Here is a 15,202-nt window from a genome sequence, read left to right on the forward strand (position 1 = left end):
TTGATTGTTTAAGCAATAAAGTTTTAAAAATTCGTGCTGAAAAGGAAGGGGAGTTTGCCCTTGATGTTTTCGTTTTTCCCCATTAAAATGCTTCATGTAAACATGTTTTTTTCCCCAAGTTAATCTCATCAACACAAAGCCACGAAATCAGCTCATTACAGATACTCAGAATGGGCTCGTGCAAACTTCAGAGTATGTTAAAAATTCAGGAGGGTGCACTGCTTTCACGCCAACCAGTACTATGTTGCGGTCCATGACGGCATCCGATTTGTACCCCAAAATGAATTCCCTAACATCTGGCAACACACGCAGGACAGTGACTCCGAGGTGGAGTTTGAACCTTCCCACCAAGGTACGCCTAGTTTTTTTTTACGTATTGTGGTAATTTGCGTTGTGTCAAAAGACTATTCGTCTAGACAATAGCTGGTTACTCTCTGTTTGACTCATGTACGATAATTTTCCTTGGACAAAATGTTTTCATAATTAGTCTCTCAATTCTTACACCAGAAAATTTAAAAGAAATTTTTACCAACAGCATTCATAAATTACAGGTTATAATTAGGTTGATCATTTTACTTGGACATAAATTAAAATCCTGTTAAAAAAACACATGCTCACACACATCAGTCTGATCTTTTAAAATACATATTTTAAAAACACACACAGGTCTCACTGAGGTTATTGCTCTTTATTAATATGTTGTAATGATGAGCATCTTCTGACATTATAAAATATACAATCAGCTAACTGCACAATTGATTTTCTGGACTAAACATGTACTTAACCAACAATTAGCCAATCAAAACATTATATGTAAAAAAAAAAAAAAAGACAAACTAAAATAATCACTCGTCTTCCTCTCCGTCTCCCTCTCCATCGCCATCTCCATCCACATCTCCATCTCTGTCTACATCTCCATCTCTGTCTACATCTCCATCTCTGTCCACATCTCCTTCTCCGTCCACATCTCCATCTCCGTCTCCATCCATATCCCCCTCTCTCTCTCCATCTCGGTCTCCATCTCCATCCTCCTCCTCTTCATCACTGATGACATACTTTTTGGGCTTCTTTGAAGCAGATTCCTCATCTTCCTCTGCCTTCCTCTTTCCAGAGTTCTCTCCCTCCTGAAATACAAGACAAATATTAATCCCGAGCATATTTTAGTTCTCTAATGTCCACCTATGATGATAATCAAAGTGCCTTACACAAAAAACAATCAGAATTTAGTTTATCTTGAATATTTCCAGCTCCTCTGATAAGGGGTGTGCAAACTCAGTCCTGGAGGACCGGTGTCCTTTATTTTTAGTTCCAACCCCAATTAAACACAACTGAACCAGCTAATCAAGCTTTTTCAATGTATACTAGAAACTTTCAGGCAGGTGTGTTGAAGGAAGTTGAAGCCAAACTATGCAGGGCAGCGGCCCCCAGGACCGTGTTTGGACACCCCTGCTTCAGACCAATAAAATGTAACTTTTTTTTTTGCTCTATAAGAGTATACTTAAATGACTATATGGAAATGGTCTTCATGAATTGATAGCCTATTAATCAATTAAAGAGAACAGCTCTCCTTAATGCTGTCCATTTACAAATTATGGACATCATTATCAAAACAGTAACATCAGGACCATTATATTTGAACAAAGAAACAGAAATCAAGACGGAAGTTAGATGTTGCAATTCATCATAATGGTGTTGTTCATCCAAAAAGAAAACCATGCGACTTTCGTTAACCTTTAGAATATAGAGAGACTTCCAATTTGTCCATCAAGTCAAAATGCGAGCAACCAGATTTCAAACATTTCCAAAAAATTTTTATCTGAGTTTAATTCAAGTCTTCAAAGGAAAAACATTAGGTCTCATTGACTGACAATTTCTACGCACAATTGAACTTCTCGCTTGTTCTTTAACTCGTTCTTCCGCTTATGAATTCGGAGTCTTCTAGAGCGCAATCTCCATATAATGCTTTCTACAAAAGCAGCACTTGTTCAGAATAAGATTATGATGGCGATTACACTCCCTGACAATAGTCTTGCCGTCGATCCCAGTTGTAAGAGCAACAAACAACAAATTGACTTCCAGTTGATCATTTGGAAAAGTAGCAGAAGATGAATTTTTCAGATGAATCATCTGTTGAACTACATCCTGATCATCACAAATACTTCAGAAGACCTATCGAAATCCGCATGGACCCAAGATTCTCAGAGAAATCAGTCAAGTTTGGAGAAGGAAAAGTCATGGTTTGGGGTTACATTCAGTATGGGGGTGTGCAAGAGATCTACAGCCTGAGGTATCAAGACATTTGTGCTGCATATTACATAAACCACAGGAAAGGGCAAATTCTTCAGCAGGATAGTGCTCCTTCTCATACTTCAGCCTTTACATCAAAGTTCCTGAAAGCAAAGGTCAAGGTCCTCCAGGATTGGCCAACCCAGTCACCAGAACATTATGGCCAGTTTCCACTGAGTGGTATAGTACGCTTTAATGGCCATTTCCACTGTCAAAGGGTACCTAAAAACGAACCATACCACTTTTTGACACCCTTTCAAAAGGGTACCTTGCACGAGAAAAGGGTACCAAAAGGCGTAGCTAGATGCACAGCTGAACGCTATTGGTTAACAGAGATGCGTCACTTGCAGAAGCAGCAGAAAGAAAACAAAGGAAGTGCCATTTTTAAAAACACAGCCGAGACATTACACCGTAATAATATATACATATAATAATGAGCCATGGTTGACCCGAGCTCAAACAAACCTTGTCTTGGCTGTCTTGATAAACAGACACAAAGCCAAGAACAAAGTCTGCTGTGTCCTGCTTTTGTTTTACCAGCCTGTCTAAAATTGTGAGCAGTTTTACTTTCTCCAGAGAGCTCGCTGCATGTCTATTTTTGAAATAAAAAACTTCTTGAGCCCATATTAATAACGTGCAAGTGATTATTGAAGTGCTTCTGACATCCAATCCTTTCAGAAACGGACACGAGAATGAAGCGCAAAAAAACAGCAGCAAATGATTCTTCCAGTAACCTAAAACATGAACAAACTGCCCTGCTTAATTGTTATTGTCGCCTTTTAGACTATCGTGGACTCAGAATGACGGAATTACTTTCTAACAAGAGGCTACACATGCTGGTGAAGAATAAAGACAAAAATAAGAGGTTTGCACTGACTGTGGGCAATTTTTCGTGCTGTTTCTGAACCCAAATAAGGACTAAATGTATGCCATGTGTACCTTTTCTGTAATTGGTAACATCGTAGACTGTAAGGGTCTGTATGTGTTCATATATGTAGCATTTATTTATTTATTTTATATAATCACAGACGTTACAATAGGCTATTCCGTACTGATCATTGATCTGCAGTAATAATCAAATCATGTTCATAGAAAGGTTAGAAATGGACATTATACACAAGTATTTATGTGTATAAAGCATCTGTTTTGTGTGAAATGATATTGACATGAAATGTGAGCGACCAGTATGGCTATACTGTGACATTTCATAAAGTAAAAATTATGTCGTCTAAAACTTTCTGTCGTACACAAAGCCTACCAAAAGGGTACCCTTTTGGCAGTGGAAATACAAGCTTGATAAAGGTGACCCGTACTGTACCACTCAGTGAAAACAGGCCATTATTGAGCATGTCTGGGGTAAGATGAAGCAGAGGTGGGTAGCAACGAGTTACATTTACTTCGTTACATTTACTTATTATTGGGTAACGTGTACTTTGGAGTACATTTAAATATGTGTACTTTTACTCAAGTAAATTATTAGAGAAAAATCATTACTCCTACTTTGCTACACTTCGTGGCGTTCCTCCGTTACAGTTAAACAATGATAAATATGATCCATATGTTTTGTTTGCAAATATCGCGAGGCGTCGCATTGGAGAGGTTGTGTCGCGAGAGGTTGTTATAGAGACGCATCTCCCGCTTTCGGTTAGAGCATGTTCGCCTGTATTGGAATGATGGCTGAAGTCGAGGAAGACGTGCGAGTTATACTGCTGTCACGCATGGCCATCTACGGTTCCGAGGAGGACAGTCATGCTGTTTGTGCAGTGAGTTTATTGGACGAGGTTACCCGCTGCCTCAGTCTGTTTTCACCTCATTGATACTCTACCCACCTCTGATGAGGAGGCATTGAAGAATCTTGAAGGAAATTCTTTTTCCACTGCACCATGACTTTATATTCTACGCTACATTATTTCTGTTAAGTGACAAGACCTTTGTCTAAGCAAAGTCAGACCTTACTGTCCTAATTAAATACTTTTTAAATATTTTTTTTGGTAAAATAAGCGTAATCTAGAGGACTTAGCCTTTCATATAAGCCACTTCTGATACCAAATGATCAACTAGAAGTCAAGTTATTATTTGTTGTTCCTAAAACTTGGATCAGCAACAAGACTTATGTCAGGTAGTGTATATCGCAGTATAATATAGCAATGTTAGATTTTTCCAATATCATGCAGCCCTACTTTGAAGTCCTTTAGTTTGTGTGTTTGTTCACATATAAAACCTTTATACTGAAGATAGACACACAGGACAATGAATTAGAAATAAACTTTTTTAGATAAGGCTGCTGAAAAAGTGGGTGGTCACAATCGTACATGACTAATATCACATCCATTCCATCCTTTATTTCCCAATAATTAGTCTGTTTTGACCGAAAGTTTCACCTCATCGCTGTCCAGTCTTTTGGCCTTCATCAGCCGCTGGGCCTTGTCTTCATCAGAGCCTTCATCGCTGTCTGACGAATAGATCCTGGCTCGTTCCTCTATAACCCACAAAACAAACAAAACAACATTTAAGCACAGCTCAGAATACAGCACTCCTTTCCAAGCATTCCAGAGAGATGTTCTTTCAGTAAATAAATACCTCTTACTGGCACAAACAAATCAAACTGAGCAAACTAATCTAAATCTCAGTCGGACTCCGGCATAATGCAGTATTAAGGAGCCGGCAGGTAATCGGCTAACGGGCTGTAACAGTTACTGTCAGCGAGAAAGTGTGTGCGTGAGACGTGCTGTTTTGGGAACACAAGCTGTTGTTGAAGGGCAGAATGTTCTGGCTGATCGCAGCAGGTCTCAATCTCACTCAAAGAAATCCGTTGTGCAGAAACATTGACCCAAGAGGGAGAGAGGGAATACAATATAAACGACAGACACAGCACCCCACCGCAGTTCAAAGGCCACTTCGACTGACCTACTTCCTGTAGAGACCATCCTTTTTTTGTTTCTCATCACAGCTATTGCTGCAGATGAGATTTGGATTGGTGTCAGAGTTCAGTTCATTTGGTGTTAAGGGTGATTTTCAAAAAAAGAAGTACTGAGGTCCTGTTTCCACCTTTTGTTGATCTGACCAAAATATCTAAAATATTTTGAGCTCATCAACTTTTGACCACTAAAAGGGAACCTATGGTGAAAAATCTACTTTTCAAGCTGTTTGAACAGACATATGTGTAGTTATAGTGTATAGACCATCATATTGGGGTGATATAAACACACCCAGTCATACTGGGGTGATATAAACACACCCAGTCCTTTTTTTCAATGTACCAACATAAAAACGGTGGACCAATTGAAGTGGTTTTGAGACCGACCGCAACTTGACGTAGGAGTGCGGTCCCCCCGCCCACCAGTATTGATTGACAGTCATGCATTACCATATCCTCAGTTTGTTGTTTCAAGTCCCCCATTTTCAGCGTGTTAGTCAAAGCAATGTCACCAAAGAAACACCCTTGCTCTATTTTTAGATGTAAGGCTCACTGGGCTCAACACAAGATCAACATTCACCACATGATTGCTCTCATCGGCGCCATTATTTGTAACTTTAGGTGGGTTTGCAAACATGTGTACTTTTCATTGCTTCGTCCGTAAACTTCAGCTGTTTGCATTTCTCGTGGTCATCTTAACTAGGTTCAGCTGGAGAGTGCAAGCGCGTTGCCTCATGTGAGCATCCCTCAAACGCAAATAACAAACTTGCATTAAGCAGGTCATACACCAGAAGCTTGGCGTCACACAGTGCATGCATTTTAGAATTCTAAACTTAGGTTTCTATCAGGGTACATACATCGGCGTCGCAAGTCGGCGGCTGTCCACGGTGCCCAGCCACGACTCAGGACACTGTTCATATTTCTGCCACACCACAGAGCACCATCTGAATACTTTAATTTTAAATAACATGCAAATGTGCGCGTGTCTGGTGTGCCGTGTCGCGGCTCTGAGCGGCGCATCTGGTGTGCGACACCCTTTAGTTATAGCCTCAGTCAAAGTTAATTCAGTGTGCGTGGTTATTAGCCTCGGTGTACAAGCTTGGAACTTTAAACTAGCACACAGTTGGCTATAAAACTATACAAAGACACAAATGATTTTGTACTCTCTGCTTGATCTGGGTTCGAGTCGTACATGTACGGCTGAATGCTGGTCCTCTCACTCATTGTGCTTCTCTCTGTCTGCCTGTTTGTTGCCATACACAAGGCGGGGGAGCTCTAGGCTCCGCCCCCTAGTTAAGTTGGGTGGGAAGTCGAAACTAATTTTGTGTGTGAAGCAACCCCTAAAACGGCTGTCTGTGTTTTAATTGTGTTTCAAACTGAACCTAAACTGGCACACTCAGAAGTACCATAATATTAATATTAAATCTTAAAAAAGGGGTAAACTAGGTGCCCTTTAAAACATGTTTTTGTTGACTAGACGATTAAATTTTTTTATTCATTCTCTTTCTCAATGGGCCCAGTAGTCATGGCGTAATGGGTAGAGAGTTGGACTCAAAACCCAAAGGTTGCAGGTTCGTGTTTCAGATCCAGCAGGTATTGTAGGTGTCTAGCATTACTTTGTCCCCTTAACGGAAGTTCTGACTTCTATTATCTATTAATGGGGCCATTTTTAACTTTTTAAACGTTTTGCCTGTCCATTTACATGACCATGACAAATTGATTTTAAATGAATTTGACAATGCTATGAGCAAAGAGTGGATTTACTTAAAGGGCACATAGTTTACCTCTTTTTTTATGATTTAATATTAATATTATGGTTCTTCTGAGTGTGCCAGTTTAGGTTCAGTTTAAAACACAATTCAGATTTTTTTATTATAATGTGTTAAAAAGTGTCATGTTAGGGGCGTGTCCAACAGTTAGCTGATTTATGGGTGTGTTGCTTCTTGTAAATTAGTTTCGACTTCCCGCCAACGTAACAAGGGGGCGGGGCCATGAGCTCACCCGCTCTGCGTTTGCAACAGAGTCTGACAGACAGACTGAGAGAAGGAGCAGGAGTGAGAGGTTCAGTAATCAGTCGTACATGTACGACTCGGACACAGACCAAGCAGAGAGTACAAAATCATATGTGTCTTTGTACAGTTTTACAGCCAACTGTGTGCTAGTTTCAAGTACCGAGCTTGTACACAGAAACTAATAACCACGCACACTGAATTAACTTTGACTGAGGCACCGGATGCGGCGCTCGAAGCCGCGACACGGCACACCAGACACTCTCTGTGGCGCGGCAGAAACATGAAGTGTCCCGAATCGTCACGCCACGCATTTTTTAATTCTAAACATAGATTTCTATCAGGGTACACACAATGGCAATTCAAGTCTGCAGCGGTCCGCGGCATCCAGCCGTCGACTTGAGTGTACCCTGATAGAAACCTATGTTTAGAATTCTAAAACGCATGCTAGTTAAAATCACAGGGAGCTTCTGGGATCGCGAGAAATGCAAACGGCTGAAGTATAAGGTAGACTCAATGAGAAGTACACATGTTTGCAAACCTACCTAAAGATACAACCAATAATTCGATAATGTGGAGAATTTTGCTCTTGTGTTGAGCCCAATGAGCCTTGCATCTAAAAATAGAACTAGGGTGTTCCTTTAGTGATATTGCTTCGACTTTAGTGATATTGAATCAACAAACTGAGGATATGATGATGCGCCTGTCAATCAATATTGGTGGGTTGGTGGGCCGCGCTCCTACGTAAAGTTACGGTCGGTTTGAAAACCGCTCCAATTGGTCCACCGTTTTTTAAAAAGCACTGGGTGTGCTTATATCACCCCAATATGACTGTCTATACACCATACATGCACATATGTCTGTCCAAACAGCTTGAAAAGTAGATTTTTTACCATAGGTGCCCTTTAACATTTCAACCTTACAAAATTATACATGCACACCAGCTCTGAGTGACTGCCAATTCATCTTCACTTCTTTACAGGTACTGTTTATTATTGAAGTGACAGTGCCAAATACACACCAAATGGCATGTGTAATACATCGTTTTTGACCATTTTCGCAAATATGTAAATGCATAGTTTAAAAAGCTTTTCCATTTTTGACTACATCGTGGTCATGTAAATGCAGCCTACATCTAACCCTAAATCAACATTTGTTAGACAGGTACAGAACAATCTGGCAAACATTTATAAATGGTAAATGGTTGAAATGTTGCTGGTATATGAAACTATCTAATTATTTATCCATCATTGAGTTTTTTAAAACTTAATAACATAATATGTAAAAAAAGAACAGTTATGTTTTCATGTTGTATAACAAGTACGTCCTCATGTCACCATCAATGTGCAGTGAACCAAGCTCCTTACCAGTGGCCAAATCTGTGTACATGACCTACTGATTCATGACCTCGGGAGCTGACTTAGATGCACCAAGTGTGTGCATGTTAAGTTATGCGTGTATGCACAAATGCTGCAACAGAACGAGCGAATGCACGAACTAAGGAACGCACGCACGAAGGAATGTATGCACGCACGCACGCACGAATGTGACGGAACGATTAAAAAAAAATTATAATTCGGCAAACAAAAATGGTTCCAGAGGGATCTTTAACAGAAACAGTGACATTGTGTATGGCGTTATTTCTGCAAGCAATGTGGATGAAGAAACAACAATTACACGCCACAACATGCGCAATATACTGACACAGAAGAAACTGTTGAATAAAGCCGTTATTTTTGTTTCATGTGCGCACAAAAGTATTCTCATAGCTTCATAATATTCCGATTGAACCACCGAAGACACATGGACTGATTTGAGGATGTTTTTAGGTAAATTTCTGAACTTTGAATGAGTCATTGCTGATTATGGAGGATCAGTGACCTCTCAGATATCTCCTAAAAAAATTTCATTCATATTCCTTTATTATAATGAACAAAGGTCTTGGATTTGTTTGAAAAACTTCAGCAGTTTATTTGAGAGCGCACAAGAAAATCTGCGCTTGAGCAGCGTATATTTTAGGATGTGCAAGAAGTTTTGTGCCATCGGCACGTAAGCAAAAAGAGTCACATGGTCGTGTTACTTCAATGCGATCACGACTTGTAATACTGTGCTAACAACATTTGTCATTGAAATAACACTATTGGTAATCCTAGAGGAAACACTGTACTAAATAAGTAAAAACCATATCTCTGACATTGAATTTAATTAAATTATATATATATATATATATATATATATATATATATATATATATATATATATATATATATATATATATATATATATATATATATATATATATATATAAAGTTATATATAAAACAGGTTATTACAATCATTGTTTAAAAGCTGAATTCAAGTAAAAAGCGGTAAATATAATTTAATATAAATGTAGCTTTTTGGGGGTTTTATTAAGAAATTAGTTTTGCTTATTATTAAATAAGTAAAAAAAACACATCTCAGACATTCATATAAGCTAAATGGCATATATAAAGTGATCATTGCTCGAAATAAAAAACCTATTACATATTCAATCTGAAGATTTCATGTCATGTTCATGGCTATTTGCATGTTTTTGCACATCACTTACCCCTCAGACCTCCTCCACCCTTATATTTGCCCTTGATTGCAGCCAGGCTGATGGACTCTTCACCCTCTTCATCCTCATCGTAGCGGTCAGGCTCCAGGTAGCCAGCGTTCAGACCTCGCTGATGCTGTTTCTCTCTCATGCGCCTCTGCTGGGACTCGCGCCGGATGGACGCACGTAACCTCTCCTCTTCTTTCTGCACAGAGACAAAAACAAATTAATAAGCTTTGATGTCGCTGCATGATTACACTGAATGAACGCATCCACATCCTAGTTCGCCAGCCAACGTGGAGATAAATATAGATGCATTTAATCTGAGCAATGAAAAAGGACTCAGAAACTAAACCTTATTGGATTTAATAAATCACTTCATTTATTACATTTTAATCCAGGATTTATGACTTTCCCATGACTTTTTCCCCATCAATCAAGATTACGAGGCTGTAAAAGGTTTCTATTTTTAATAAAACTATTTTACAGGGATCGCTGAATGTTGTGTCGTACATGCTCTACTGTGCTAAATACATTTCTTATGCTCACTAAGGTTAAATTTATTGGATCAAAATACAGTAAAATAATAAATGTTAAAATTCAAAATAACTATTTTATATTTTGAAATATTTAAAAACACTATTATTTAACATTAATTTGTTTAGTGTCACATGATCTTTCAGAAAACATTATAAAGCCTCATTCACACTAGCAGCGACTTTGTTGCTGCATGTCGCTCTGGGTGGCGATCTGCTGCAAAGGCAGGTCTGAGCACGGTGAATACAACCGGCCTCTGCGGGAGCTGAGAGAGGATCACATGAGCTCTACTGGTGCTCCTATTGGGTGAAGTGAAGCCAGAAGGAGCTCACTCTCCGTTGAAATGAACGGTCGCTTGCCGCTTTGCTGCTGGGAGTTGCTCGTAGTGTGAATGAGGCTTAATATGCTAAATTGGGTTCTTAAAGGTCCCGTGAAATGCTTTGAAATGTGCATTTTTATTCGACGTTTGATGCAATCAACCGAAGCATGAAAAGAGGGTGGGAACAGTGTTGGGCACATTGCTTTAAGGGGCTGATCACACAGAACGTGCTATTTGCACTGAGAAGCACCTTTTTAAATGATTTAAATTGAGCATTTTGCATGTTGTTTTAACCGCCTGCTGTGCCTTGTGTTTTTGACGTTATGTGCTCGCAGTTGAAAAAAGTCAACTCTGAACAGAAAAAGCATGTTAAGGCAGATGTGTCTTTTATTCTCAAATCAAATGAAAGCAGAGGCGGGGTTTCCGTTTGACTATTGTTTGTGTTGTCAAGACGACTACGGAGACTTTGGAAGATGGAGGAGAGACTGTTTTGAGTTATCCGCTGATGATGACGACTTTACAAATCTTGAATTCCACAATATTATTAAATATTAAACTTATACCAATATCAACAGCAACACTCGCGCACAATACGCAGCGGATCCAGTCATTGCCTAGCCACATAAAAAGCGACTTTTTTAGAACGTAAAAGTAAAACGTAAAAGCACGTTTGGTGTGATCGCTAAAAGAGTAATTAGTTATAGTTACTAGATACGTCTCATAAATATTAACTGTCACATTACTATAAAACTAACTAATTACCAGGGAAAGTAACTATTTTTAGTTACTTAAAAAAATAATCTAATTTGTCAAAGCGGACTGGAACAGCAATTTCACCAGGGAAAAGTTATTGTAGCTCAGGCCGCATAAGGTGCGATCGGTAAGTGTAGAGCGGGGGGTGGACGGGTGGGGGAAATCGGGAATCGTTTGGTAAGTGAAGAACAGAGGTGGTGGTGGTGCGATCGGTAATGGGGGTTAGGCGGCAGGCCAGAGTCATGGTGGCAGGCCAGATTGACCATCAGGCCAATGGGAAATGTCCCGCTGCTCGCTATGGCCAGTCCACTACTGCAAATGACTATTAAATAAATATAAAACATTGTACACTAATCTACACTGTTTTAATGTTGTTGTGGGACAATGTGAGAAACAACCATCAAATTCATCATATCATTATAAATAGAAATATTATCATTACTACATTTGCACAAAAAAACACAATAGATGGTTTAGAACTTTAAGGGAAAACTAGGGCTTATATTTCCAGTTTGCAAGTGCCAGCTTTGAACTTGTTGGATTTGCCATCGTTCTGAATCCTGGTTGTTGGTGTGTGACTGACTGACTGTGTGTGTGAATGCCCACACTACTCTGCCTCTGATTGGCAAACGATGGAAATGTACTCTATCCAAGCCAATCATCACGTTCTCGTTCATAGACACACCAATCAACATCACTGGTTTGTTGTGTCATGCCCTAGCCCCGAACACACACACACATTCTAGAGAAAGAGCGGTCCTATGGCTAAGAGAGACGCTGCTCACATGAAAATCACTTCAGTGTTCTCAATTATAGTATGCACACTTTATTGTCAGTAGCAGCAAGAGCGTTGTAACGGGGAAACAGTAACTCATTAGATTACTCGTTAATGAATAAAGTATCGTCGTTAGTACTGCTGTTTAATCCATTTAGACAGAAGTGACAAACTACACTAGCTTAGTTAAAACTAACTATACTGATATTAACATTTAGAAAAAACTTTATTTTAAATTCATGGGACCTTTATTTAAAGGTGCACCAGGCTAATTTTGCCAAACAATGTTGATATATGAAAGAATAAAAACAAACACCTAAAAACCAAGAGGATCTTGCTCCATTTTGTAATCTTCAGAATTAGACACGCCCCTTACTGCTGATAGGCTGAAGGTGTGTTTTGGTACTCAATTGGTTCCATTCAAGAGATTAGAGCATAGTGATGACCCTCTTCTGAACTGAGTGCAGGGTGTGTGGCCCAAAGTGTCTATCAGTATTTTTTTTCTAAATATTTCATTCCTCCTTCAAAGTGGCCAGTTTTGAGCACTTCGGTTTGGAATGACACTAATATGGCAGGCATGATTTCTTTTATTCCAAAATGTGTTTTGGAGGGTGACATATCCTGACTGAAATACACCGACTAGTCAAGTCAAGTGAGAGAGTTTTGAGTTTATTGCCATATCAGCTTTTATTTTCTCATCATATATTATATATTTTATTATCTTAATGTATCAAGTTTACCACATTATAAAATATCACTTTTCTATAATTATGTAAAAATTTTTAGCAATTAAAAGTCTTCAACAGCAATAAATAATACAGCTATAACAATAACAATAATAATAATAATATACAAGTGAAAAATCTAAAACAGTTTTGTAAGGTGCATTTTTAATAAAAATTGTTTTGTAAAATTTGTTTGATACAAATTTTGGAAGGACGCACATTTAAAAATATTTCATTTAAAGTCTCTCCAGATAAAAATAATTGTCTGATAACATTGAAAATGGGCCATTCCACAAGAATATGTTTAACAGTTCAGTTTCTGTTGCAATATTGACATTTTAGGGGTTCTTCTCCTTTAAGTAAATGATCATGTTTGAGTCTTGTGTGTCCAATATGACATCTTCTGTAAACAATCTCATCATGTCTTGAGTTTTAAAAAAAAGTTGGATTTTTTTTCCCTATTTCAGCCTGCATTTTAAAAACGTTATTTTCTGAGCACTGATCCCATTCTCCGACTAGTCAAAAGCAGTTTCAAAAAATGCTTATAGTGTTCCTTTAAGGAAAAAGTTCATCATATAATCAAAAGCAGGTTGTTTATTTTATAAATAGCTTTTTTATTTTATTCTTAGGGACTTTTTTGATGAATAAAATGTGTATAGTATTTTTGTAATGTATTTAAAAGTGTATAGCATTTAAAAGAACTTTCTTCAAAAAATAAAAGTCTACAAAGTCCTTCCTGAATAAATGATTTTCTTTCCCTCTTTGAAAATATTAATAATCCTCCTGACACCACACATTTGAACTCTACTGAATATACATAGTAAATCCAAGCCCAGTCGTATCATAAACAGGTCCAGACAGCATAAACATGCATTTATGGAAAATAACTACCTCTATAAAACACTTTCAGGAAAACTTGTGAAATAATTGAATAGCTTTTCATTTACAGCAGTTATTATCCAGAGCACTATCACCACTCCAACTCTAGCAGGACTGTCTAATGGTGTCTGACTTATGACTGTTCATCTGATATGAAACCTGGCTCTTTGGACATTTGACTTCTGGTCAGATAGAGATAAATGAGAGAGAGGAAACTGGTTAAAAAAAACACACACACATTTACAGTACTTCAGTTCTCAGACAATCTGTTTAGATAACAGGGCTCAAATCATAGGAAAAAAACTTCTGCAGATCTACTCTGAGTGTATGTGTGTGAAAATGCTGTTATCTGAGATAGCCTGATCTTCAGACTCTGATAAGTCTGTTATGTGCCTGCTGTCTTATGCAATAACTTATCAGGGCCCATATTCACAAAACATCGTAAGCTAAAAATGGCTCCTAGCTTGCTGATTTAGTGATTTAGAAGAAAACAATCTTTAAAATAGTGACCATGTCAATCCTAAATTTAGTACTCCTATATTTTGCTTTAAGACTATTTCACACAATATTATAGAGCTAAACTAGCTCCTAAATCTGTGAAACATTAGTAGTTGACAGGGCTTTCTGTTGCCGAAAGAATAAATTTTAGAAACATTTGAACAGAATGAGCTTTATACGTTATCTCCAGAATCCCCATATGTAAGGGACACGTTTTACTAAAATATATTTTTCAAATTTATTTCAAAATATAAAAAAATGGTCATATCCTTACAGAAAAGTCACATGGATTTCAACAGTTCAAGTGGACAAAATATCACCATATGTGGATAACAACATGGGATTCACAAAAACATTCTGTGCTTTACATGTGATTTTCCAGTGTGCTTCTTAAGAAAAATTTTTTTGTTGTGCTGGTTGAAAGTCTCTTCACACTCCAAAAGTAATGATTAAAGTAAATGTGTTTATATGTATGTGTTTATATGCATTTCATTTGTATTTTTATATTCTGTATATTCAATTAAATATTGACGGGCCAGTCGGCGCCAGTGGTCTGGTGGTTAGTGCGTCAACACAGGTGCTCACGGCGACCCGAGTTCGATTCCGCCTCACGGTCCTTGCTTTCCTGTCAAAACTCTCTACTGTCCTATCAAATAAAGGTGAAAAACCCTGAAAAAATAAATATAATATATATATCAAAACTTTTTAAACACTCACTCCATCGAGTTCGTGTGGCTCTCACCCCTACCCACACTCGTCACAGATACTAAGCCGACCAATCACAGAGCTTGCGCTATGCATCATTGCGACGTGTAGTTAAAATTTTTTGATAGGTGTGTGTCAGCGTCGGCCTTGGCGAGGGCTATGTGACCATGCGTAGGCTGTGCCGGACCATACGCGTGCATTTGACGCAGAAGTATAAATCA

At 38.3% G+C, this 15,202-nt stretch overlaps 1 protein-coding gene across 1 annotated transcript in view; it reads right to left on the reverse strand.

The window, feature by feature from the left end:
- Positions 1-669: 669 nt before the first annotated feature.
- leo1 (LEO1 homolog, Paf1/RNA polymerase II complex component) overlaps positions 670-15,202 on the reverse strand; it is a 28,842-nt gene continuing 14,309 nt past the window's right edge. Inside the window, exons 9-11 of the mRNA XM_056478712.1 lie at positions 9,803-9,995; positions 4,668-4,765; positions 670-1,124 (exon numbers count right to left, since the gene is read on the reverse strand). Coding sequence (XP_056334687.1) covers positions 846-1,124; positions 4,668-4,765; positions 9,803-9,995 — 570 coding nt within the window. The 3' untranslated portion in view covers positions 670-845. The remainder of the gene's footprint in view (positions 1,125-4,667; positions 4,766-9,802; positions 9,996-15,202) is intronic.

Source organism: Danio aesculapii, chromosome 18 (assembly GCF_903798145.1).
Source record: "Danio aesculapii chromosome 18, fDanAes4.1, whole genome shotgun sequence".
Lineage (NCBI taxonomy): Eukaryota > Metazoa > Chordata > Actinopteri > Cypriniformes > Danionidae > Danio > Danio aesculapii.